Here is a 26,903-nt window from a genome sequence, read left to right on the forward strand (position 1 = left end):
CAAACGGAGGTTATCTGATTGGTGGCTAAAATCAAGGCAAGGGTGAAATTTCACCCTCCACAAAGTACAAAATATGTTAATAGTCATGGCTAGGTGGCGTGTGCCACTGCCCGATTTAAAGGGTTCAGCCTCATCCATCCATCCATCCAGGGACCGGCGCTGACCGCCGCGCGGGGGGTGCTGAATGAAGTGTACTTGCTGAAACTCCTGTGTGTGTGAAGGCTTGTCGTGTTCTCGAAAAGTGTTGTGTTGTGCCTGTGAGTCCTGTGAGTGCATTGTTCGGCTGACTCGTATTCTGCTGGGATTCATTCAACATATACAATGCCGCGGCATGTGATGCCGAGTGCCAGTTAGCTGCGCTCAGGCTTGCTGCGCTTCAAAATGGGCAAAAAAAAAAAAAAAAACGTTTTGTACCAAATTGCAAGTCGAGGTATTGGACTTGTAAGGAGTAAGATTGGACAGCTTACTGTACTGGCACAAAGTATAACCGCCATCACCTTTACACTAAGCGGAAGACTGGCAAGGGTCGTGTGTCGAGCCAAGTTTGTCGAGCCAAGCCAAGTTTGTCGAGCCAAGCACATGCGTAAGCTTAGAGATGCAATGGTTCAAGGTGCTTTGAGAAAGTTTATTTTTCTTTTGCTTTAATTTGCTGAGACATTGGCGTGAGCAACTAGAAAATACGATCGATATACAGGCTTCAACGTTTTCTTCATACTTTATACGTATACAGGCATACTTTTCTTCAAACCCCGATATCAAGCGCGAAAAACGAGCAAAGCTCAGCATCAATAACCTACGCAGCGGGAATCAGTGAACTTCCAACTATTAGCGCCACCTGTGGCCGAGAAACGGAAACAGCGTAGGTGGGGAGCACAATCTGGATGCTCCGCTGGCCGCAGTGTCATCACCTAATTTATTCTTACACCGTGGCTATCAATTTTTCCTGCAGGTTGCAGGCCACTCAAAAACCATAATACATTGTTTACAGCAAACATTCTTTCACTTCAAAAATCAACTGTTCCCCCACATAGCACAGCACTAATTCCAGCTATGTCCACAATATTTTTTTAGACTGACTTAGAAGAGTTGAAAGCCACAGCAACAAAACATGTGTTCTATGTCTAAGATTTTATTTAATTGCAGTATGCTTCAGTAAAGTCACAGATTATACTTGAGCATTTCTTTTTCTTCACTGCTTGACAAAAATTGAAAAAAGTGCTGGAAAGCTTTATCACTATTTACAGGGTGTGCGAGGCATTTGAGAACATTATGACAACATTAGAAAAAATAATAATATTTTAGACAAAAATGAGTACATTTGCACCAAATTTTCTTGACCGTTGAGTAAAACCACCTTGAGCCTCAAAAACTGATTGAATTGGGCTTTGAAAATGGCTGCATGCCCAGGTGGTGCATGTAAATGTTGAGAATTCCACAACAGATCCTTCCAGTGAGTTTTTCACATTGTGTGGCCATTTGTTAGTCTACCTCATAAAGACATCCTAGACGTAGCCTAGTGGGTTTAAGTTTTGGGAACTAGGAGGCCATGACAAGTGTGACATTACTGTAAAATTTCACAGCTGGCCACTCTTGGGTCACACACGCCATGTGTGGGAGGCAGCAAAGCTTAAAGGGACACTGAAGGCAAATACTAAGTCGACGTGTACTGTTTGAATACCTTTTCAGAAACCTCGAAACGCTTGTCTCGTGCAAAGAAAAGACTTAGTTTACGAGAAAATTGGATCTGAAGGGTCCAAATACCTTTATTGCAATCCAAATCACCCGCCACGCAACCGAGGAGTGGTGATGTTGCATACGCCATTACCGCCCTTTGCTGCCGTTGGTGAGTGAAACGGCGCCCGAGAGACGGCGGTACGGTGTGCCGCTGCAGCTGATTTTGGTCAAGCGGCGTAGACCGTTCGGGCATTCCGCGACGTCGCATGGAAGTGGAATTCTCTGCTACTTGCAGTTAGTGCGAGGTTCGCGAGCCAGAAAACCAGCGCAACACTACACGATAACAGAAAAACTGAAACGCAAAAGTGCGGGAGGCGCAGAGTCGAGCAATCACGAAACCTTTTGACCGCCCGCGTCATTGTCAACGGTGTAATGTCAGTTCTTTTTTGTAAAAGTGTAATAGAACTGGTGAAGTAGTATTTTCTTTCTTCTTATAATACAGTACAATGATGTTTTTATAACGAGTGGTTCAGTACTAGTGACAGAATTTAAATGAGGAGTGCCTTCGTCATCGGGCGAGTACTTGAATGTCCCGGGGGAGTCTCTAATTGTGTCCTGCATTTACCTCAATTTCTCTATTACTAAGGCTCTGCTCGCGATAATATTGATGCTTTAGAGATACTCGAGCACTAATACGTCACTTTAGCTTGACTTAGTATTTGCCTTTAGTGTCCCTTTAATATCCTAATTTTTACAAAAGCATTGCTACTCACTCCACTACCTGAAGCCGCTTGGCAATAGACATTATGTCGCCTCTCCAAGGCTGTCACTGACAATATCTGTGTGCTTTCAGTCTCTTCACCTCAAGTTAATAGTCACCATTGGAAGCCATGCACTTTTTGTCACATTGAAAACAGAGGAGCTTGTGAGGTGGCAATCTCCAAGTTGCCTTGGCTAGTGGCTAAACCGACTTGGAGCGACTACATTTATTGTCATCACCTGTGTCAGAATGGCTGCCTCTGAACAATCATGCAAGTGATAAAGCAGCTGATGAGGACAAAGACGTACCTAGAGAACAATGGGAGTGTGATCCAAAGTTGTGTTCTCAAATACCCTGTGCACCCAGTAATTCTGTTTAGCTTTCTTTCAAAACAAAGACACTAAAGCTATAATCTGACCATTTGATGTATCACAGTATACATTGTGGCTAATATATTTTCATATAAAAAATAAACCAACCATTGAAAACGAGCAGATTTCTGTGGTAAGAGCTAATTCTTTGGAACAGTGCAGCAGAGATAAAGAAGGCATTTCGTCGGCAACACAGTTTGCTGCATTGGGTATTAGTAAGTGGGTGATCACTGACGGTAGATTTAAACTGAAATACAGTAGTTGACTATTTTAGCAACCCGCTGTCACTGTGGAATTGAAGCTGGTTGTCCATTTAGTGTAATCTTGAGCCAAGCATTCCAATATGTTGCCACAAAGCTGTGCAGCACCAAAATATCTCATGCCAGATTTAAACTGGTGCATCTGCTACAGCACTGACCAGTTTCAATGTCACAAATAGATTGCTGAAAATTACATATCTAATGCACTGTTCTTAAGCTTTTGATTAAACACCTGATATACCAGGAGTACAGACAAATTAACTTTGGCTGTGCCTAGATAAGCACATATGTGTATTTGAGTGCTTGCTGCTTTTCAAGCCTTTGCCTTAAGGCTGGGCATAGAATCATACAGTTCGGCAACACAGTACAAACAGCAATTTCCAGTGACTCAGCCATCAAGAGAGCAGGGCCTTTCTTCCATGGTGAACAGCAGAGCTTTCTCAATTTTCAGCTTCAACCACTTGAGTAAATCTTGATCTTGGCAAACAAGGAAGCGCTCACTGCCCGTGAAACTTGCTATGGACTCATCCTGTGAGAAACAAGATCCTTAATGGAGCAGCCACTCAGGACAACCCCACAATGACAGTTTCTCTTGGACCTCACCTGTCTGACCCGTATGACAAGGCTGCTGCCAGAGATGAAGGGCACTGAGACGACATCCTCCAGTCGGATGCTCCACTGGATCGTCCAGCCACCCCAGAGTCGACATTTTTCCAAGAGAAACACATGCCTAACAAGAGGAAGGTGAAAGCACACATTTAGTATAAAACCTCGTGCTCACTTCCGCAAGCAACAGACAAATCCAAAGCAAACTGATCTCACTAGGTGCAGAGCACGTGCTCGCCTGTCCTGCTGGCACCAGAAGTGCTTGGCAACTTGCTGCTTTTAAGCTCGTGGCAACCTAGATTTGAGTGCAGAGGCCAGCTTCCCCGCGAGCTCTGTCAGTGGATTACACGCCTTCTTGTGTTCAGCAGTGCATCCCAGTCCCTTGCATAAATGGCGTTTGTAACCAAGCAGCTGAACCTCACCAATGGCGCGCTTATTTGTTGTAGGCTTTTGCAGTTGCCTAATTGGCTCCTTTTGCCAACTTCTGCACTTGTTCAGTCGTTTTTTGTTCCATGGGTGATTCTTGCTTTTTTGATTTACTCAGTTTTGACTATGCCTTTCACTGTTAGGTCACTCAGCAACTGACTGCATGTGCGTCTCGAAGCTCACCATGTTCTGTGTGTTTTATACATTGCACCATTACAAATAAAGATCAGTTGACAGTAAGCGCATCCATCATGTTTGCACGAGAACCAACTAGACCGGCCGGCTTTCAACTCTCATGCAGTGAAATGCCATCTTATTTTGGCATGACTTCTTGACATATATAACCAACAATTAGGAGAGGTTTCATACTGCTTTCACAAAGTTATTGTACGCTCGAACCTTGTTATAACGAAGTTGACGGGGGAGCCGAAATTACTTCGTTATATCCGTTACTTCATTATATTCATTATTGCCATTTACTGTCATATATGCTTAATTGGATGCACAATTGTAAACATGGAAATAAGAAGATTGCTTTGCGACCCGCAGAACCGGTACACGGCCAATCACGCATGCGATGAAATTCGAATAAAACAACAAAAGAATCTTCGGCGTGTCCAGCAACATGCGGCTTGGCACCTGATTCGACAGCCTCTAGATAGCTGCCTTATGTTCCATTGTGATGGTCCTTCGCGTCCGCTTTCCACTGAGCTCGTTGCGGTCGAGCAGCACGTGGCACACAACACAGCGCTCCGCTGTGTGATTGAGGAGGTTAGCGAACTTCGCCGTGCTGGCTTGGCTCGGCCAGATCATGGCCTCCGATATTGCACCGATGCCAATGCAATCAGGGAGGCCATGCCCAGCTGCCAGCCCGCACGGTGAGCTGCAGGGAGAGGGAGAAGTGAACGCACGGCCTGGCGTGACCCCTGAGATTGCGCTGGGGAGATCTCAGAGGGCAGGTCCAGCTGATATCGCCATAGTGAAAGAGAGAAGTGAATGCACTAATCTCTCGCACCACCATGCGTAGCTGCACAGCATTGCGCGACTTGCGCAGGGTTGCGCGGCCAGCTGTGCCTGCCAACCTCTTGGCTTGAACAAGCCCAAACGTAGACGTCTTCTAGATGGGTTTGTGCTACCTGGGAGAGAAGTGAATGCACTAATCTTTCGCACCTCCATGCGTAGCTGCACAGCATTGCGCGACTTGCGCAGGGTTGTGCGTGACCCCTGAGATTGCACCGGGAGATCTCAGAAGCCACGGCCAGCTGTGCCTGCCTGCGTTTCACGCTGCGCAGAAGTGAATGCATCGTGCCTGCATGCAGATGGCTCACGATTCCTGAAATGAGACACTCGTCCCCACTAATCTTTCGCTCCGCTGCGCGTAACCGCACACCTTGGTGCAGCTCACACAGCCAGGCACGCGCAAGAGAGAGAGAGGTTAGTAGAGAAGTGCGATAGTGAGCTGCTGTTCGTGCGCAAGTGCGTAGCTACACGCGGCGGTGAGAAAGACCAGTGTTGCTCGACGACGTATTCGACGTGGGCACATGAGAGTTTTGAATTGCCACGGCGAACGAGTGCCAAACCCTCCGGAAGCGATGTGCTCTGCGTGCAACGGTCGGGTATTGGCTTCGGAAACGAATCTAGTTCGTTATACCCATTGGCAGGACAATTTCACTTCGTTAAAACGAGTATTTAAATACATGGAGTTCTATGGGGATTTCAAAAGGAATTTCATTTATGTCGTTACTATATCTATTATTTTGTTATATCCAGTTTCGTTATAACGAGGTTCGAGTGTAACTGAGATGCTAGCAGTGCTTTTCCTAATATGGATACAAAACTGTTCAATGACTCAGTGTTAGTGATTTCTTTGTCCAATTTGTTCCATTCTCTAATTACAAGTGGAAAATATGAATATTTAAAACAGTTTGAGTTGGCTGAGAATTCGTCCAGTGTTTGGGAGTGCCTATGTCGGATTGGTCTCGGGATGGTTAAAAAAATGAACTAAGCTGTATCAATTTTAATGTCGCCTTTCAGACACTGGAACAAAAACTTACTAGTTTCACTCTGTTTTCAATAGTTCGTAAACCGGCTTTATTATCATTTCTGTTGGTTTGTTGAATAGTTACGTTGAACAGCTTCTAGTTGTGATAAAAGTTTCTTATTGTGAGGAAACCAAGCAATTATGGCATATTCTACGATTGGTTGAACCAGTGTAGTATAAGCAAGTAGTTTCGTTTTAGTTGGCTCGAAGTGGAGTTGAAGTTTAAGAAAAAAAAAAAACCTTTTTTAATGCAGATGACGTGATGTTGCCTTCATGAGTTTCAACCCTGAGATCGTGTGAAAGAGTTATACCCAAATATTTGTGCTTGTCAACCCTTGGAATCACATTGTTATTAATTGCATAGTTGTAATCAGTTCTTTCTTTTTTCCGAGTTATTGTGAGCACTGCAGATTTCTGGATATTAACTCATTTGCCAATCTTCGCACCATTTATCAACGAACTGTAATGCTTCATGAAGTGTCCTCGTCAGCTGGTGAGTTAACTTCGCAATACCAAATGCAATCATCTGTAAACAGTAGAAATTTTACATTGCATATGCACATATTGTTACGCGCGAAGGCGACTGTTTATCACCCTTAAGGATGTAGGGGGCCGTTTATTGTAGGTCGCAAAGGTGAGCGCAAGAGCAGCCAGCTGGTAGATCAACTCAGCGTCGTCCTCCTCTTCTTTTCCAACCCGGTCATCGTTCTTCTTTTCCAACCGGTCATCGTTCTTCTCACTCACGCGTGCGTGCAACATTCCTCTCGTCGCTGACGAAGCCCGCCGGGCGAGTGAATCTAGTTGTCTTGACGTGAACAATTTCAAGAGGGCTACATGGACCACATGGGTCTTGGCAGCTCTTCTACCACTCGCTATGAGGCGAGCTATGGTATAAGTGACCTCTGTGAGTCTGTTAAGAATAACAAACGGTCCATCGTAGGTGGCCAAAAGCTTTTGGCATAACCCGCGTTTCCGTACAGGAGTCCACAGCCACACTAAGTCACCAGGGCGATAGGTCACCGGACGGTGGCGAATCTCGTAGCGTGCTTTTGATCTGTCCTGCGATGCCAAAGTGCGTAAACGAGCAATACGGCACGCCTCTTCGGCAAGGTAGACGGTCTCGGAAACAGTGGGATTGTCGTGACTACAGAAAGGGAAAATAGTGTCGATTGTGTACTGGGATGGCCGTGCGTACAGCAGGAAGAAAGGGCTACAGCCGGTAGTCTCGTGCTTGGCGGTGTTGAACGCGTACGTGATAAAAGGCAGTACGCCATCCCAGTTCTTGTGGTCGAATGAAACAAACATAGATAGCATGTTTATAATTGTTCGGTTGGTGCGCTCCGTAAGGCCATTCGTTTGTGGATGGTATGGTGTCGAGTCACGCAAGTAGCATTCACACAAATGAAGCAGCTCCTCCACAACATCTGCTGTGAATTGTCGTCCACGGTCGCTGATGAGGACGTGAGGTGGACCATGTCGCAGGATGACATATTGCAGTAGGAACGTTGCAACGTCAGTGGCAGTTGCTGAGGGGACGGCCGCCGTCTCGCAGTACATAGCGTGTGAGGTAGTCGATGCAAACAATTATCCACCGATTTCCCTTGGCTGATTTTGGAAAAGGTCCCACGAAGTCAATGCCCACTTGTTGGAAAAGAGTGCTTGGAGGTGGAATTGGCTGCAGGAGACCAGCTGGAACATTAGATGGATGTTTGTGGCGCTGACAGTGCATGCAGCTGGCCCCATACGTCTCAACAGACTGTCGCATTCGAGGCCAATAAAAGCATTCCTGAATCCGGTAGAGCGTCCTCGCCGAACCCAAATGGCCAGACGTAGGGTCACCGTGCATAGCAATCAGAATCGCTATGCGAAGACTCTCCGGCGCCACTAGAACAAAACGAGCGCCAGTGCTGGAAAAGTTCTTATATTGACGCGAAATAAGTTGTCACGTGGTGACATTGGCCACTTGAAGCGAGAACGACGAAGTTCGTGGTTGCGCGCGCGCTCTCCGAGGTCCAGCCATTATTAAAGGCTGACGTGTTTTTTACCTATCTGTTGCTGGTCAACTATTGTAGCTGTACTAGCTGGGTGACATTTCTGGTGGAAGTGCTGGGTACGGTCGATGTTAAGATCTCCGGAGCGTATCCCAGACCTAAGCCCGGCGAGTAGTTCGGCCGAGCTTACCCCTGTGCACGTACGTACCAGCCGACGTCTCCAGGGACTCCAGCCACAGCACGGTCTGCTACCCGAACAAAGTAGAATGACGAATCAACCACCTCCTGCCGCTACTGCAGCATCGCACGTGGTCGTCAATCAGATCCGGACGCCGAATCCATTCCACGGGAGTGCTTCATAGGACGCCGATGACTGGCTTGACCATTTTAACCGGGTCACCAACGTCAACGACTGGACCCACGAGCGTAAGTTTCGCTACATGTACTTCGCTCTTGAAGATTCCGCTAAAATATGGTTTGAGAACCACGAGGCGACACTGACGTCATGGTAAGAATTTCGTCGGCTGTTCCTCAATGCCTTCGCCAGGGCGGACAGGAAGGAGAGGGCGGAGTTAGCAATGGAGTCGACAATTCAAGGCCCGAATGAGCGAGTGACGGCGTACGTAGAAGACATGAATCGGCTGTTCAGACGTGCGGACCCCTCTATGACTGAAGCAAAGAAGGTGCGCCACCTAATGCGCGGCGTCAAAGAGGAAATCTTTGCTGGCCTCATTCGAAGTCCACCGCCGACACTTGCAGAATTCCACGATGAAGCCACTGCCATGGAAAAGGCCCTTCAACAGCGGGCCAGGCAATACAACCGCGACGCCGTGATTTCAAGTTTCAAGGGAGCTCCCTGCCGTTACCCTCGGCAACGACGTCGGTGCCTTGCGAGAACTCATCAGGGCTGTCATCAAGGAGGAACTGCAGAAGATGCAGACGACCGCTGCCTCTGTGGGACAACTTTCCATTGTGGAAATGGTGCGCGCCGAGGTCCGACAGGCCGTCCATGTTCCTGAACAGTACGAGGCACCACAGCAGGGAGCGCGTCCTGAAATGAGTTACGCTGAAGCAGTACGCCGTCCACCACCCTCAAGTGCATATAGCATGGTACACGCCGCTCAGCAGTTGGACGTAAGCTTCAGGCCTCGCAGCCCACCGCACATCGCCGAAGCAAGAACTAGGAAGAGCGACGTCTGGCGCACCGCAGACTACAAGCCCCTTTGTTATCATTGTGGCGAAGCCGGGCACATTTCATTTCATTTCATTTCATTTTAATACCTTAAAGACCCCTTGACAGGGGTATTACATAAGGGGACACAGAATGTGTCCTTATTGTCATGTGGGGCTCCGAGGATTCTCGCCGAATGCACCTCGTCCACGACCTGGTGAGCGGCCGCCGGAAATAGAGAGTTTCGTCGCGAATCGTCGCAATGGTGATCAACGATGGCACGAGCCCCGTTCGTGGTCTCCTGCTCGTTGATGGTGAGGTAATATAAAAATAATACACTTGATATGTAATAAGCCGTACGATGCTCCTACTCAGCCACTATTCACAACACTTAATCTACTTAAAATTCAAAATCTCTTTCAACACCGTTTGGCACTGACGTATCGCAAGGAGCTCAAGCACGCGGTAAGCGGAATCCGAAACATAGCTCGCCTACACGAACATGTCGCAGCCTATGACACTAGGACACCTGAACAATGGAACATTCCGCACTCAAGAACGAATTATGGTCAACAAATGCTTCGACATACACTTCCGACTCTACTCAATAACCTCGCCTTACGAGAAATAGACCTTCTGTCCATATGCAGCCTGCACAGCTACTTTCAGTCAAACTAATCCTTGTTAATCCTTGTTGTTTAATGAGTTTGTTTCATATACAATACTGTGTGACCTTTCCCCCCTTTATTTGCTTTAGTCTATGCTGCACTGAATATAGTGCTATTTTTTTTCCCTGTTTTCGTATAATAAGACTTTCTTTATGTAATGTATAATGCTCATGTATAAATTCAATATCACCTTGTTCATGCAGACTACTTGTTTTTCTAATTGTTAAAGTGTATTACTACCTGTCTCGTATACACATTTTTTTTTCTTTTTTTGACACCTTCCGATTTATTTACTCACATGTGAGCGCCCGACGCCCTCTGTTGCCTTTGATGGGTTTTTGGGCTGGTCAAGTTGCCTGCGCGCAACTTTTTATCCGGAACCCCACCATGTAATTCTTTTCATAGGAAATAAACTTATTATAATTATTATTATACAGGTCACCATCACCAAGCCAAGCCTTCTCTCGCGGCGCTCTCAGACGCCGCTCGCCTAGCCCGGCGGCTCGGGAAAACTGAGTTCAGCGACCTCCGGAGGTGAGGTCGCTGACGTCGACTGTGCGCAAGATCCTCCACTACGACGACAACGACGAAAACAGAACGACACAGACGTACAGACGCAGTCAAACACCGTACGAGAGGTAATAACGTCGAACATTCCCGAAATAACAGTGTTAATCGACACTGGAGCGGACACCTCAGTTATGAGCATGGACCTTGCCTGCAAGCTGAAGAAAGTTTCTACCGAGTGGACTGGGACGCAGATTCGCAATGCAGGAGGTCATCTGCTAACCCCGGTAGGAAGATGCACAGCGCAAGCGAGCATTCGTGGGTTTACGTACCTCGGCGATTTCGTTATCCTCCCAAGCTGTTCGAGGGACCTAATTCTGGGAATGGACTTTCTGGAGGCTAATGGAGCCGTGATTAACTTACAAAAGTCTCTGGTAACGTTTTCAACGGCGCAGGCCTTAGCAGGGAGCAGCACTGACGACACGTATGTCAACGCCTTGAGGATTGTCGACGAGAATATCACGGTGCCGCCAAGGAGCAGCGTATTGACCTTCGTAACCTTCGACGCATTCGACGACTATGAGGGTATTGCCGAGGCAAATATCCCGCTGTTGCTCGAAAGACACATCTGCGTCGCCCAGGGCCTTGTTCGAATACAGAATAAGCTTGTGCTCGCAAGTTTTGCTGACAAACTTCAGCCATGAGTATCAGCACGTCCCTCAAGGTACAGCTGTGGCCTTTCTGAACAACATTGCTCACTTCTCCGACGTCGGCACGTTACAAGTGACTTCACCAGATGCAACAACTCACGCCAGCCCGAGTACCCGCGTCCACATTAATGCTGACTTAGCAGATGTACAGAATGATCAGCTACTGGGCCTAGTGACAGAATTCTCTGGCTGTTTTTCCACAGAATCTAAAGTCCAGCGCACCTCCATTACGCAACACCGGATAGTTACAGAGGAGTCGGCGCGGCCTGTTCGTCAGCACTTGTACCGCGTGTCACCTATGGAGCGGGAGGCGATTAAGCGTCAAGTTGAAGAAATGCTGAATGACGACGTCATCCAGCCGTCGACAAGTCCGTGGGCGTCGCCTGTCGTACTAGTAAAAAAGAGAGACAACATGCTCCGCTTCCGCGTTGACTACAGACGGCTTAACCGAGTCACCAAACGCGACGTTTACCCCCTGCCACGGATTGATGACGCTTTGGACCATCTGCGTCATGCTGAGTTCTTTACTTTGTTAGACCTAAAGTCAGGGTACTGGCAAATCGAAGTGGACGAGCGTGACCGTGAAAAAACCGCCTTCGTGACTTTCGACGGGCTATACGAATTCAAAGTCCTGCCTTTCGGTCTCTGTTCCGCTCCTGCTACGTTTAAACGAATGATGGACACTGTACTCGTCGGACTAAAGTGGCAGACGTGTCTAGTGTACCTAGATGACAGTGTTGTGTTTTCCAGCACGTTCGATGAACATCTCACCCGGCTACGAAGTGTCTTTACCGCAATGCGCAAGGCAAACCTCATCATCAAGCCTGAAAAATGTTACTTTGGCTTCCAGGAACTCAAGTTTTTAGGCCACGTGGTCAGCTCCCAAGGAGTACGACCAGACCCAGAAAAGCTCGCTGCCGTTGCCGAGTTTCCTCACCCTAAAGACAAGAAGGCTGTTCAGCAGTTCCTGGGACTCTGCGCTTACTACCGTCATTTTGTTGAAGGCTTCTCGAAGATTGCTGAACCTCTCACGAGACTGATGCGACAAGATATATGTGCCCTTTGCGTGCATGGAAGACCAAGAGCAGGCCTTCACCGAAATGCGCAAACCCCTTCAATCCGCCCCAGTGCTGGCGCATTTTGATGACACCGCGGCAACTGAAATTCACACAGACGCAAGCAACGTAGGACTCGGGGCTATTCTGGTTCAATGGCAAGACGGCGTAGAACGTGTAATTGCGTACGCGAGCCGTAGTCTTACAAAAGCAGAAGCTAATTATTCAACCACCGAAAAAGAATGTTTAGCAGTCGTGTGGGCCATCAGCAAGTTCCGACCTTACTTATACGGCTGGCCATTTCGTGCAATCAGTGACCACCATTCGCTCTGCTGGCTTGCCAATTTACGAGACCCGTCAGGTTGCCTCGCTCGTTGGAGCCTCCGCCTCCAGGAATACGACATGACTGTTGTCTACAGATCGGGCCGTAAGCATAGCGATGCTGACTGCTTGTCACGTTCACCAATTCCCTTGACATCCTCCGACTTGGAGCTAGATTTGCCGTTTCTTGGTGTCGTCGACGTGGTGCGCATGGCTGACTACCAACGTGCAGACTCTGAACTGCTTCCAGTCATCCGATATCTTGACGGAGTTGACGTTGTTGTTCACGAGGATTGACATCGTACTGCCTGCGGAACGATGTCCTGTACAAGAAAAATTTCGAGAACAGCCAACAAACGTTCCTTCTCGTCGTTCCGACGGCGCTGCGCGAGGAAGTTTTACAGGCGTGTCACGACGATCCCTGTGCCGGCCACTTAGGCTTCGCGAGGACATTAGTAGCGCGCATATGGCAGAAATACTATTGGCCACACCTATTTTCGTCGGTTCAGCGCTATGTGCGAACGTGCCGTGACTGTCAGAGGCGTAAAGTCCCACCCGTAAAGCCTGCCGGCCTCCTTCAGCCTTTGGATCCGCCGGCGCCGTTCCAGCAAGTGGGAATGGACCTTCTGGGTCCGTTCCCCACGTCTTCCTTGCAAAACAAGTGGATAATCGTGGCAACCGATTATTTAACTTGCTATGCGGAGACAAAAGCTGTGCCGCGGGGAACTGCATGCTGCTGAAGTCGCCAGCTTCTTCGTCCACAACATCGTGCTTCGTCACGGTGCACCCACTGTGCTCATTACTGATCGCGGTGCAGCGTTTACAGCGGAGTTGTTGCAACAAGTCATCACGCTGACGCATACCAACCACCGAAGGACTACAGCCTATCATCCACAGACTAACGGCTTAACAGAGCACCTGAACAGAACATTGGCCGACATGCTATCCATGTACATTGATGTGGAACACAAGACATGGGATGAAATTTTGCCATACGTGACGTTTGCTTACAATACCTCTGTGCAGGAGACCACCGAGTTTCCACCATTCGAGCTCGTTTACGGACGTCGCGTTACAACCCCCTTAGACGCCATGCTCCCGGTACACCACGGGACCACAAGGAATGACACCACTGAAGAGTTCGTCGAGAAAGCAGAGGAAGCTCACCAGCTTGCTCGGAATCGCATCCGCACCCTGCAGAATACCGACGCCTGCCGCTACAACCGGACCCGACGGAACGTCCAGTACTCACCAAGCGACCACGTGTGGGTGTGGACACCTATCCGACACCGTGGGCTCTTGGAGAAATTGCTGCGCCGCTATTTCGGCCCCTACGAAGTTGTGCGCCGCCTCAGTGATGTGAACTATGAGGTCGTGCCTCAAAGCTCTGATCCTAGTTCGAACCGACGCCGTCCCCGTGCTGAAGTCGTCCACGTAGTACGGATGAAGCCGTACTACGCACGCGAGGAATAAGCAACCCTCACAGACCGCTTCAGCATTGTGTACATTCCTGTATGTTTTTTTTTTTCTTTCCATGTTGGCACTCTTGCCCATATTGCTCGCCCACTGCCCTAGAAGCGACCGGGTCGGTCGCCTTTGAGAGGGGAGCAATGACGCGAAATAAGTTGTCACGTGGTGACACTGGCCACTTGAGGCGAGAACGACGAAGTTCGTGGTTGCGCGCACGCTCTCCGAGGTCCAGCCATTATTAAAGGCTGACGTGTTTTTTACCTATCTGTTGCTGGTCACCTATTCTAGCTGTACTCTAAGCTGGGTGACAATATAAGAGTCCATCATGTACACAGAAATGGTTTGCTGTAGTAGAGGCGGTCGAAGCAGTGAAGAGCGGTGTTAATTTAGCGTCCTTTCGCTGTTCGGCTTTGAAACAGTCGAGGTCTGGAAAACTCGGCGATACAGAAGCCACAAGGTGATCGAAGTCGTTGGCGTCACAGTCCGCAGTGCTAAGTGGCATACGCGAGAGGCAGTCCGCGTCAGCGTGTCGTCGACCACTCTTATAAGAGACGCTGAAGCTGTATTCTTGTAGTCAGAGCGCCCAGCGCGCAAGGCGGCCACAAGGGTCACGAAGATTTACAAGCCAACACAATGAGTGGTGGTCGGCGACAACTGTGAAGGGGCGTCCATACAGGTAAAAACGAAACCACTGAACCGCAAATATTACCGCGAGGCATTCTTGTTCCGTGACAGTGTAATTCTGCTCGAGTCTACTTAATGAATGACTTGCATATGCGATCACGCGTGTTCGCGGTCACCGTGGCGTTGAACTAGGACGGCACCAACACCTGTGCCACTGACATCCGTATGGAGTTCTGTCGGAGCTGAAGGACTGAAGTGTTGAAAAACAGGTCGTGACATCAGCAGAAACTTCAACTGACGAAAAGAAGAATTACACTCCGGAGTCCACTCAAAGGGGATGTCCTTTTGTAGCAAACATGTCAGCAGATATGCGACGTCGGCAAACTTAAAAATAAAGCGGCGGAAGTAGGAACAAAGCCCCAGAAAACTGCGGAGCTCCTTGACAGAGTGTGGTGCACTAAGCGCTTCAACGGCTGCTGTCTTCTGGGGATCAGGGCGGATGCCGTCCTTATCGACGAGGTGCCCAAGCACAAGGGTTTGGCGGTCTCCAAAGTGGCATTTCTTTTCAGTTTAAAACTAGGCCAGCGTTTCTGATGCAGTTCAGGACGATATGCAGACGCGAGTTGTGTTCGCTTAAGGTGCGGCCAAAGATGACGACGTCATCGAGGTAGCACATGCAGATGTTCCACTTCAACCCGCGCAGAATACTCTCCATAAATCTCTTGAAAGTTGCCGGAGCGTTGCACAGTCCAAATGGCATCACATTAAATTCAAAAAGCCCGTCAGAGGTTACAAAGGCAGTCTTTTCCTTGTCTTCAGGATGCATCGGGATTTGCCAGTAGCAGTTGCCAATCGACTGCCTTCATTCTGCAAGAGGCAGAATGAAGGCAGTCGATTGCGTCATCAATACGTGGGAGTGGGTACACGTCCTTTTTTTTTACAGCATTCAATCGGCGATAGTCGACGCAAAATCTCCATGATCCATCTTTCTTTTTGACAAGAATCACTGGAGCTGCCCACGGACTCGCCGACTCTTGTATGACTCCTTTTTTCATCATTTCATGCACTTGGTAGTTGATAATCTGGCACTCTGATATGGCTTTTGTCTAATCAGATTTGCCGAACCCGTGTTGATGGTATGGCGGGTTCGTGATGCGGGGATTGCAGGTATTTTGTCTTTCTGCGCGAAGTCGAATACCAAGACGTGCTTCCGAAAGCACACCCACTAACGTTCGGCGTTTACTCGTGCTGAGCGATTTATTTATCATAGACAAAAGGGCCGTTTCCGAGCTGTGGCCATCAAGTTTTTCCGGTACTTCTGTAAGTTCAGCCACTGATAGATACGCGTGTTCCCGGACGAAGGCTAATTTCAAGCCATCTGGTAATAACAGTTTACGATCCACAAGCCAGGGCGTCCGCCTTTGATCGACACCACACCGATGTGGAACCAACACATTCTTCTTCAGACAATCTTCAGACATTCTTCAGACGTTCATGTGCATCGGTTCAACGGTAGCATCGAAGCTGTCAGAATCGGTGCCGCAACAGACAATGGGAACACAAATGGTAGATCATCCAGGTAAGACCATATCGTCACAAAGACACAGTGTGCATGGTTTCGTGATCTACAGGGTTTTCCAAGAGTGCTGATGGCATACTACCACTTATGAATACCTTCCCTGTGCGGCAGTCAACAGTGGCACCACACTCCCGCAAGAAGTCCATGTCAAGAATAACATCATGGGTCGACCGAGGAATAATCCTAAACTCGGTCGTAATAACATGGCCTCCCAAAAACACGTCAGCGCTACACACACCAATAGGTTGCAATGGCTCGCCACTCACTCCACAGAACTTTGAAGCTTCGTCCCATTTGAACATGACCTTTCACCCTAACACGTCTTTAGAGACACTCATAACTGAAATTGTTGCGCCTGTGTCCACCAGAGCCATCACAGGCACATTATCCACAAAAACGCGCACTTTGTTTTTCAGCATCAACACAGGAGGTATTTCTGTCAGTAGCACATCTCCAGCGACCTCACCTCCATCAGCCGCGCTAGCTAGTTTTCCAGTGACGAAGGGGACGTGGTGCGACGCAGCGGTGAGGGAGAACGGGAAGCATGAGGACGCGATGGGGGCGTCAAACTCCTGTCAGATGCCGGGGAGCGATTCCGGGAGCTGCACGGCCAATGCTTGTCGCCAGATGATGTGTGTGCTGGCCACGGGGCACCATGGGGCCGTTCGGAGAGGCGTGACAACTCTGAGGGCTGGCCATACCACGTGGTCATACGCTGGTTGCAAAACCGCGATATATGACCTGGGACACCGCAAGAGTAACACACCGGGGGAGGTCGAAACCTTGGTTGTTCGTCGATGAACCGAACGTTGTCATTTTCCATTGTAGTGGGTTGGTTCATGGCGTGTGTCATGACGATACATCGGGCGTCGAGAAGGTGTGTGCTGAGTGCGTCGGTCGTAGCGCAGAGTAGGAGAGCGTGTTGTCATCCGAGACTGTGGGGCTGCGGTGTACTCTACGGCCACTGCGCTAACCATTGTTTGCCGAGGGGCCGAATGTGGCGCAGTCATAGCCTCACGCAACGTGTACATGCCATGGTGGTCCAGCTGTTGGACGCGACATTTCTTCGGGGCGGGAATGTTCCTCGCAGACAATCTGTCAGATGGTCGAAGGAAGGTCGAGGCAAGGGCTCGTGTCCACACTGGCAACTGCCGTAACGTTTGCCAACCGACCAAACTTTGGCGTAATCCGACGCATCTTCAGCGTTTCAAAGGTTCTGCAATGCCGAATGACGTCGGACACGGAACTTAGGCTTTCTTTACTGATGAGAAAATTGTACACATCCTCAGCCACTCCTTTCAGCAAATGTCCTACTTTATCTTCTTCTGACATGCGAGCACTGACCATCTTGCACAGCTTTAAAACTTCTTCAATATACGTGGTGCGTGTCTCACCTGGTAGCTGTGCCTGTTACGACAATGTCTGCTCATGATCTGAGCACGCTTCTTTTTGGCGACTGAGTCCCCAAAACACGTCTTGAGCTCTTGACGTTGTAAGCGTGTCCTCGTGGTTCTCGCACCACACGAGTGCGGTGTCGGCCAGGGAGAACACCACATTGATGAGCTGAGCGGTTGAATCCCATCCGTTGGACTTGCTCACTCGTTTGTAATGGACGAGCCACTCGTCGGCATCTTCTCCCGCTTTTCCTCCGAAGGTGGGTGGAACTCGGTAGTATTGCAGTGGAGTGCTAGACGCTGCCCTCGGAGCGGCTCCTTCTTCAGGCATGTCGAAGACGGTCACAGCAGATGGCGGGAGGCCGGCAAGTCGACGGCTTCGACGAAGCTGCAGCAGTGACGGTTCCGTTGTTGTGAACGCTTACCCAGCACTTTCACCACTCTGTTATGCGTGAAGGCTACCGTTTATCACCCTTACGGATGAAGGGGGCCGTTTATTGTAGGTCGCGAAAGTGAGCGCAAGAGCGGCCAGCTGGTTGATCAACTCAGCGTCGTCCTCCTCTTCTTTTCCAACCCGGGACCGCAAGCACGTTCACCGGTCATCGTTCTTCTCAATCACGCGTCCGTGCAACAATATGAAATTTCACATTGCATTGCATATATTCCTCATATACATTAATGTATAGGAGGAATAGCACAAGTGCCAGGACACTGTTCTGGGGTACACTTGATGTGACGGGTTCTAATCAGGACGATGCGTTGTGAATTTGTACGAACTGTAATCGATCAGATAGATAGTGTCGGATCAAGTGAACAAAGGACTGTCACCTAAGGCAGAAAGAAGATTTAAAGTCAATTTTTGGTGGGACACGCGGTTGAATGTCTTGGAAAAATCTAACAGTATCAAGTCGGTTTGTTTCTGGTTGTCAATAGTCAGCAATATGTCATGCACTAATTCCACTAGTTGGGTTACTGTCGAGCGCCTTCTTTGAAAACCATGCTGGTATGGGGATAGTATGCAATGCTTTTTCCAAGTATGTGGTTATGTGCTTCAACAAAATATGTTCTAAAAGCTTGCATGCTGTACAAGTTAGAGTGGTCAGCCTATAATTTGAGACGTCAAACTTACTTCCGAATTTATGCAAGAGGACGATTTTAACAGACTTCCACTTGTGGGGGACAGAGTAGGATTGTAATGATTTGTTAAAATATTGCCAGCTCTTTGCCCGCAAAACTATAGCATGTAAATAGCTGTATATAGTGTGCCGCGCTACTGGCCGCTCGAGGCACTTTGCGTACATTTGCGGGCTTCTTTCACACTCGGAAAAACACTTTTTCAGCAAAAAAAAAAAACTGTATTGGGAGTTTTTCATGTTGCTCTACAATTTTCTGATTTACACTTTTAATCCAATTATATTTCAGAAGTTGATTAATTAATTAAGACTAATTATGCAATTAGGCAAAACGAAAAAAAAATCTGAGTACCTGCAAGCGGCGGCAAACACCATTACATTACCTTGGTTCTGTCCACCTATGTGGCATTTGCATATTTTTAAGTCTTGGTGCATAATAGTTGGGACACTCTGTATAAGCTATGCATTTTCTTGGAGAAAGTACAGTCGCATTGTGCGCTGGCCTACTCCCAAACTTAAGTTGGCCTCCGTCTAAATTTTAATTTAGCCCTCCCCCAAATTTCAAGGTGGCCCACCCCCAAATTTCAAGGTGGCCCACCCTCAAATTTCAAGTTGGCGCACCCCCAATTTTAAGTTAGCCCATTCCCAAATTTCAGTTGACTCACCAGCAAATTTAAATAGCCCACTTGCAAATTTCAAGTTGGGCCACGCCCACATTTGAGTTGGCCCACGCCCAAATTTCTTTGGCCTACCCCTTCTATAAGCTTCCCCACGCATTTTCTATGGAGCCCCATGTATCCCTGCAAGTATTACCTCTGATTCATTTTTTAATAGTTCCTTATCTCTTGTGAAGCTGCCAATCATCTAAACTTATATTATTATAATGATTTAACATTTTAAGTTCGAAAAATATGCTTTTTTGTACAGATACAAGGCATTACACTTTTCGCATGACGGACCTGTGGTACTCGCCAAAGAATGCTTACGCATTAAAAGTAGCACTTAGCTGACGACTCGCAGCCGCTTTTACAACAGGGTGCATAACACGTCTGCATACTGCATGCTCGACACAAGCACAAACTTCTGCAGGATGCAACAAATACACAGCACCAAAACAACCGCACGCGACGCAGCAGCAGCGAAGAAGGCGCCCAACCGGAAGCACTGCCGGTAGCGGGACTCGATCGCAGCGCCGTTACTTCTCGCGACCGCCACGGGGCCGATGTTTTCAGTGGGGCTGTGAAACTGAGTTGGTTCTATTAACGTTGTACATGGGCATGTCCTGTGTTGTGAAAGTGTTTTTTTTTTTTTCAGCTACTAATGTTACAAATTCGCATGAGCTCAATGACCACTACACCTGTAAATTTCTAAATGAGACAAAATCGAAATTTGTAGACATGTTGAATGATTGTGGTGCACTACTGTGAAATACGATGCAAGGATGCAAAGAAAGGAAGCAGCTAGATGATACTAAACAAGCGTGAACTAACAATATGTTTAACCAACAAGCCCAAACCTTAGCTCTTCTTTTGTAGATGTGACTTATCATACGGCAGTTCGATGGCTGAGCTTCGGAAAAGTTTTGTCTTGTTTTTTTACCTTAGGGAAGAAATAAAGAGTTCCTGCACTTGAGGATTGCGCCACGAGCAACTACTGTCCAGTTACGAGTAGCTGTGGAAATTGGCCTTTTGCGTTGACTTAACGGACCACATGAATAAGCTCAATGTGAAGCTGCAAGGAGGGGCTGCAAGCTGCAAGGAGAGCTGCAAGCTGCACACATTATTCACGACCGGTACATGGACATGAAAGACTTCATGGCTAAAGTGCAGTTTTTTGAGAAGCAGGTACAAAATCGAAAATGGAAGCATTTCTATGGCTGTTCAAGGATTAGTGCGGAGACTATAATATGGAATTTCCTTCCCTATATCGTGACAAGAACACTTGGCGATCTGCACACACAATTTTTCTAGCGATGCTCTGACCTTGAAACTAGGCAAAAATAACTACAAATGCTCCAAAATTCACTTAGCTGCAATGCAGATGCACTGCCAGGTTCCTTTTATTAGAAGTCATTGAACTGCAGGCAAACAAATTCAAGTGCAAGTACAAAGAAGAAAATCTAATCTATTTCAATAATTTAATGTGTTTCCACCAGCTACACAGAAGTGAGTCAGAGTATCATGAATAAATGCAGCGCCTTTGATTATCTATTTCTGGTTTTTCTCATGTAGATATTAGCTGCGTTGCATGTGTTGTCATGTTCTCCACTGCTGGTGTGTTGTGTGCATACGATTCCAAACTGCATAAAAAATGTCTGCCATGTGCACATTTCCAGCAGTGTATGAAGATGGCAACGGTAGTGACGGACTATAGGCTTTGCTGACTACTTGAAAATACGGCAGGAACGATCGTGCGCCCACTTTAGCGTCGGTTATCAAGCCCCTGAACGTCATCTACAGGTTTTTTGAGTGTAGCAGTGGTGACAGCGAGATGCTGCACACGATTAACGGAGAGATCGTGACCCTTGATGCAGCAAACTACCGCATCAAGCAATCCCAGCTCACTTCGAGTAGTCCTGCTACAAGGGAGAGTAACGTGACACACTTGTGCTATGCGTCTTTGCCCAACTTTTTCTGGGTTTTTTCATCTCTTTGGGTAATTCGAAAACTTGCTTAATTTGAAGATATTTATTTCACAGTCTGGCGAACCTTGAATTAACAAGTGGAGATTTTAATTTGCTGGGTATAGATTGAGAAGCAAGAATTTCATCGTTTTCAGATCTGGCATCAGCTGATCGTAAGAGGTGAGTTCAAGGAGAAACCAAACTTTTGATATAGCCCGCCAACCAGCAGAGGGAGCGCGCTGCGGCTACTGAGTAAAGCCCCTCAATAAAAAATTGAGGGGCTTTACTACTGAGCGCATGTAGCGGCAGGTTTAGACAACAAACTGCCATTTGCTGCATTTCGCTCTGACCGTTAGTTGGCGAGCTATAGCTGCTGAAGTGAGCACGTGAACAAGCTGTTCTTGGGATTGGTGCCAAAGTGACAATGAAGAAATTGGAAGAACAGCTTGTGGGTGTGAAGTTCTGCTACAAACTTGGGAAAACTGTTATGATGTTCTTAAGAAAGTTTTGATCGTCATTGGCAGTGGCGAGCAGCTCCTGGCTGATTTCAACACGGGTCTGCTTCTGTTCGTCAGTCAACAAACGCGGCACGAATTTTGCACTGACATGATGCATCCTAAGTTTGTCACTAAAAATTTCTTGACATGATCCTACGCTGATACCCACTTCGTCAGCGACTTCTCAAACAGTCAAACGACGATTTCCACGAATCACAGTTCAAACTCTCTCGACGTGGTCATCATCTGTGGATGTGGAAGGTCGTCCAGGCTTGGGATCGTCACCGACCAACATTCTTCAGTCTTCAATTAAAATGCTTGAACCAATCATAGCACTGCGTGCGACTTATACAGTCCTCCCCGTATGCTTGGCTAAGCATCTGAAATGTCTCTGTGAAAGTTTTCCCAAGTTTGTAGCAGAACTTCACACACACATGCTGTTCTTCCAATTCCTTCATTGTCACTTTGGCACCAATCCGAAGAACAGGTTGTTCGTGTGCTCACTTCAGCGGCTGTAGCTCGCCAACTAACGGTCAGAGCGAAACGCGGCAAATGGCAGTTTGTTGTCTAAACCTGCCGCTACATGCGCTCAGCAGCCGCAGCGCGAAGCTTCCTCTGCTGGTTGGCGTGCTATTTCAAAAGTTCGGTTTCTTTTTGAAAACACCTCGTATACTCGAAACAATGGCAGAACATGGCATGGTTAAGGTGGTCAACAAGCCTAGACGAGTATAAGAACAATTCCAAACAATAAACTTATTATTCTTAATAGATAAGACATTTGAGTAGGATATTGCTGTAGAGGATGGAATTTTTTAACATAATATTGTAGCCAGAGCACTTAAAGTTAGAAACAAACAATTGGTGAAACATTAAACCGTTACTGTGCACAACTTTAGGCAAGCTGATGACACATCCATTCTTGACCACTTGGAACATGCTCTTGACAGGTTTCACTTAGAAGATAGCGTAGATAAGGCGTGGGTGTACTTTGAATTTGTCATTGCGACAAATATTTGTGGTATGTGCCACAAAGGATGAAGTCCATTGAAAAACACAACCCTTGGGTCACCAGAAATCTTAGTCACTTGATGCAGCGATTAAGGTGAGCACGTCAAAAGATTCCAGTGAATGCTACAGCAGCTCTTCGTACACAGGTTCGTCTTGAATTGAGTAAAGCTAGGTCACATTTCTTCAGATATACTTTTGCCAACTACTAGTAGAATGCACAGCAAGGGTTTTGGAGGTATCTGTCAAGTGCAAAACCCACTATTACAATAATATTAATCAACGGAAGCACATGCAGTGAATTTTCTCTAATTGCCAAAGAACTTAATATTTTTACCTCAGTGTTTGCTTCCAACGAAATTACATCCTCAAATAAAATGCTCCAATAAGTGGATCAGACCAATGGAATGGTGTTTTCAAAAGAGGGAGTAATTGCATTGATATTGAGGTTGGATGTCACCAAAACTCCCAGTCCTGATAAAATGCCGATTGAATATTTGAAGAGGTATTGCAAATGGGTACCAGAATATATTTTTGGTTAAAATATTGTGACAGGGTGTCCAAATACATGAAAAATAAGGCACCGTTTATGTACTGGTGATCTACAGAGATAGCCAAGATGGCTGAATGCGTGCAACTAGAGCACTGCACGGGCCGATTTTTTCAGCCCGGGCCCGGCCCGGGCCAGTTTTTACGTTGGGCGGCCCGCCCGAGCCCGATCAAAACTTTTATGGTGAGACCCGGGCCCGGAAATATTCTACGTTACCCGCCTGGCCCGGCCCGCCACCCCTTTACCTTAGGCCCAAGCCCGGCCCGAGCCCGACTCGAAACCGGCCCGAACCCGGCCCGAGACCGAAAAATAATGTTTTTCAGAGTTGAGACGCCCGAGAATAACTCGCTGCACGTTAAATGCACACCACCAGAAAGCCCGAGCCCGGCCCGGGCCCGGGTCAAAAAGCACACGCCGTGCCCGAGCCCGGCCCGAGCCCGTGAAAAAACTGTTCTACCCGGCCCGGCCTGGCCCACGGGCCGGGCCGGGCCCGGGCTTTCGGGTAAGCCCGAGCCCGTGCAATGCTCTACGTGCAACGTCCCGGTGATAGATATCTCCTTCATTTGTTCAAGGAATCGGCTTATAACATCTTACTGTTACGCAGTCTCAGTGGAGATTAATTAACTACAGACTGGAACTTTAGACAAACTGCCTTTTTTTCCTTCCTTATATTGCTATCGTGCCTATTTAATATCCAAGCATGAATTAGGCCGTGCTAAGCAGCTTAATTAGGGTTTATTTGTGCCTGTAAGTGCGTATTTCAGTATTTGGACCTAATTTGGTTTTTGAGGGCCTAAAAATGCCCTTGTCCGAGTTTTAAAGGGCCCCTTAACATGTCTGGCCATTTTGAGCTGAAAAGTGCAGTGCATACAATGCACGCTCACGATCGATCGTGTCTGCTATGAATTCCATCGCCATGCGCCGTGGAAAGAGCTGAAATTTTAAACTGAACACCATTTGCCCTTCTCCTCGCGGGCGCCACGCTCCATAGTGTCATGCTGTGACGTCGCTCCTAGTGACATGTGACACTTCGAGAATTATTCAAGGCAACATCTGCTATTTGCGTAATCTGTTGTTTGAATAGACGAATTAAAGTTTAGAGAAATAATAAAACACACAAATTGAACATCTGCGTGCTTTTGTTTTACTTCACACCGCAGCAAGAGCGATGTACAGCCGTTTCGTCTGCTTGTTCCCACATCGTGCAGTCGTGTGCGCTGAGAGCGAAATTATGTCATTTTATACTGTGCTCCAGCACGCCATCATGCTCTGTGATTCACTTGCATCTACCTCAGCGTTCGTGTAGCATTGACTTATACCGCTAGTGAAGTGTTCTCGTGCACAGTGCGCAAAATAGTGTGCTGCGTGAAACGAGACAAACACAACAGCTCACGTACGTGCCAAATCAACAGAAGTGCACCGTGCAGCAGAAAGCGACAGGAAAAAAAAAAAACTGGGGCTTGTGATCTATGCATCACGCGATCCTCCAGTTTTCGTATCAGAGAACGCGGAGAAGCAATTTTGCTTGTGGAGGCTAGATGGGGCAAATGAAGAGAGTGTCCTTGGTGGTGAAATCATCAGTTTGCGGCACTGAAATATTTCTATTTTGGCTATTAATGAACCAATAAAAAAAATTATTGCAGTAGAACACTCCCAAGAGGGCATGTAACAACTTCTAGCGTATAGTCAAAATTTGCTATGTGGCCTAGTGAGAGGCCATTTAAGGACCTAAAGATGCTGTACGTTTTGTTTTGGTTTCAATTGCTGTCATGCATCGTCAGGCTACATCCACTGGCACAACAAGCACCTTTAACACTAGCGCCTGTAAGTGCTTCGGGCCTCTGAAATCATTCGTTTTGCAGGTCACTTCGTTGTAAAGATCATGAAAGGGAAGATCCACCTGAATGTGGCATGAAGCTGCAAAGGGAACCCACATGGGTTTCTCAGAAAGAAAGCTTCTCAGATTTTCCCTTTCATCACACTTCCTCCACCTTGTGGGATTCCGCAGAGCTGATCTGCCACGTTGTAAAGGTTGCGCACTGTACATCTCACAACAGAACCAGGAGAAAATTATTCCTTTGTTATACAAGTCATTTCATCGTAGAGGCGCTCGACTGTAGTTACTTTCTTGCTGTATTATTTACTTTGTTTTCTCTAGCTAATTCTTATAATCACCACTGCATCAGGTGCATGAAAGATGCCAAAAAACAAGGACACATACCGATGTCACACGTACATTTCTGATCGCGATCGGGGCCGATCCGGATTGGATTTCTTGATCACGATCAAAAGTGGTCGCTGCTACACGGTTGTGGGATCTCACACATGCTCTTGGGACAAAGGAACGACAACACAGTAGTGCAAACAATCAAAAAAGCATTTTGTGCACCTTTCATACACTAAGGCACACTAGCCGAGTCGGACTTCCTTGATTTGTCGCGCACCCGTGTGAATGTTCTATTGGTTGTAATTCAGCTAGTGTGCATTAGCTAGTGTATGAAAGGTGCAATAAATGCCCTTTTGATTGTTTGCACTACTGTGTTGTCGTTCCTTTGTTTCAAGAGCATGTGTGAGACCCCACATCTGGCTGCCCAACGTGGACCTCTTGGGACATCGGACGATAATTTTGACAGTTTTGCTCGGTTCGAGACAACCTTTGTTTGAACCGAAGCGTATTCCTAGCGTGGATTTTGATCGCTAGCGTCGGCGGCGTGCTTTCTTGAGCGAGGTGACGGTTGCTGTAGCATGTTTGAACTTTTCAACATGCTAAGCCTTTTCGCGATTGTTTTGAAGTACACTCGCCGGTACGAGAGCCACGTGGTCTGCATCCTGGGAGAGCGAAGCCTAGCGCACGCGGAGCATTGGCAAGCCTGAAGCGAGTGAGTACCGATGCCTCGTGGGTGGTCCGAATTTCTTATGTAAATAGCTTCTTCTATATCTTTGACTTCGGAAGTCGCGGCTCAGGGAGCCGGGTGGCCGCGGGCCACGGGTGCCGCTACGGGCTGACTGGTATTACGGCCTGGCACCGGGCGCTCCGACACCATCTGGGACGGTGGGCGCCGTCAACTCGGATGCTGTGTGCACCGAGCGGGGTAGGACCACCTCACAGAGCTAAAGTCTCCTCGCGGCTGCAGTCGTGCCCATTTTGGGTGATGTTTTTTTTTTTTTTTTTTTGATGCCGGTTGTTGTCAGAGTACCGACGCATTAGGCCTAAGGCTTTCCGAAGGGACACAACCTGGTGGACCGTGGTGTTGAGGTGTTGCAGATTGCTTCCCTGATTAGTTAGCCTCACACGAATTGAAATTACTCGTTCGATTAAAGAAAGCAAGCTTTGTTCACGTGAATGTAGCATCAGAAATGCCGTCCGAAATTTTGCTAGCCGAATTGAACATCGTACCATGTGGGCGATGCGCATACTCTCCCTTGCACTACTTCAGTGTTTGTCGAGTGCGTTGAGTGTACGTAGC

General features: G+C 47.6%; 1 protein-coding gene across 1 annotated transcript in view; it reads right to left on the reverse strand.

Moving 5' to 3' along the window:
• Positions 1 to 604: 604 nt before the first annotated feature.
• The window catches only part of LOC119460513 (intermembrane lipid transfer protein VPS13A), a 1,139,096-nt gene continuing 1,112,797 nt past the window's right edge, over positions 605 to 26,903 (reverse strand). The window contains exons 79-80 of the mRNA XM_037721434.2: positions 3,669 to 3,795; positions 605 to 3,594 (exon numbers count right to left, since the gene is read on the reverse strand). Of these exons, the coding sequence (XP_037577362.2) occupies positions 3,454 to 3,594; positions 3,669 to 3,795 (268 nt within the window). The 3' untranslated portion in view covers positions 605 to 3,453. The remainder of the gene's footprint in view (positions 3,595 to 3,668; positions 3,796 to 26,903) is intronic.

Source organism: Dermacentor silvarum, chromosome 8 (assembly GCF_013339745.2).
Source record: "Dermacentor silvarum isolate Dsil-2018 chromosome 8, BIME_Dsil_1.4, whole genome shotgun sequence".
Taxonomy (NCBI): Eukaryota; Metazoa; Arthropoda; class Arachnida; order Ixodida; family Ixodidae; genus Dermacentor; species Dermacentor silvarum.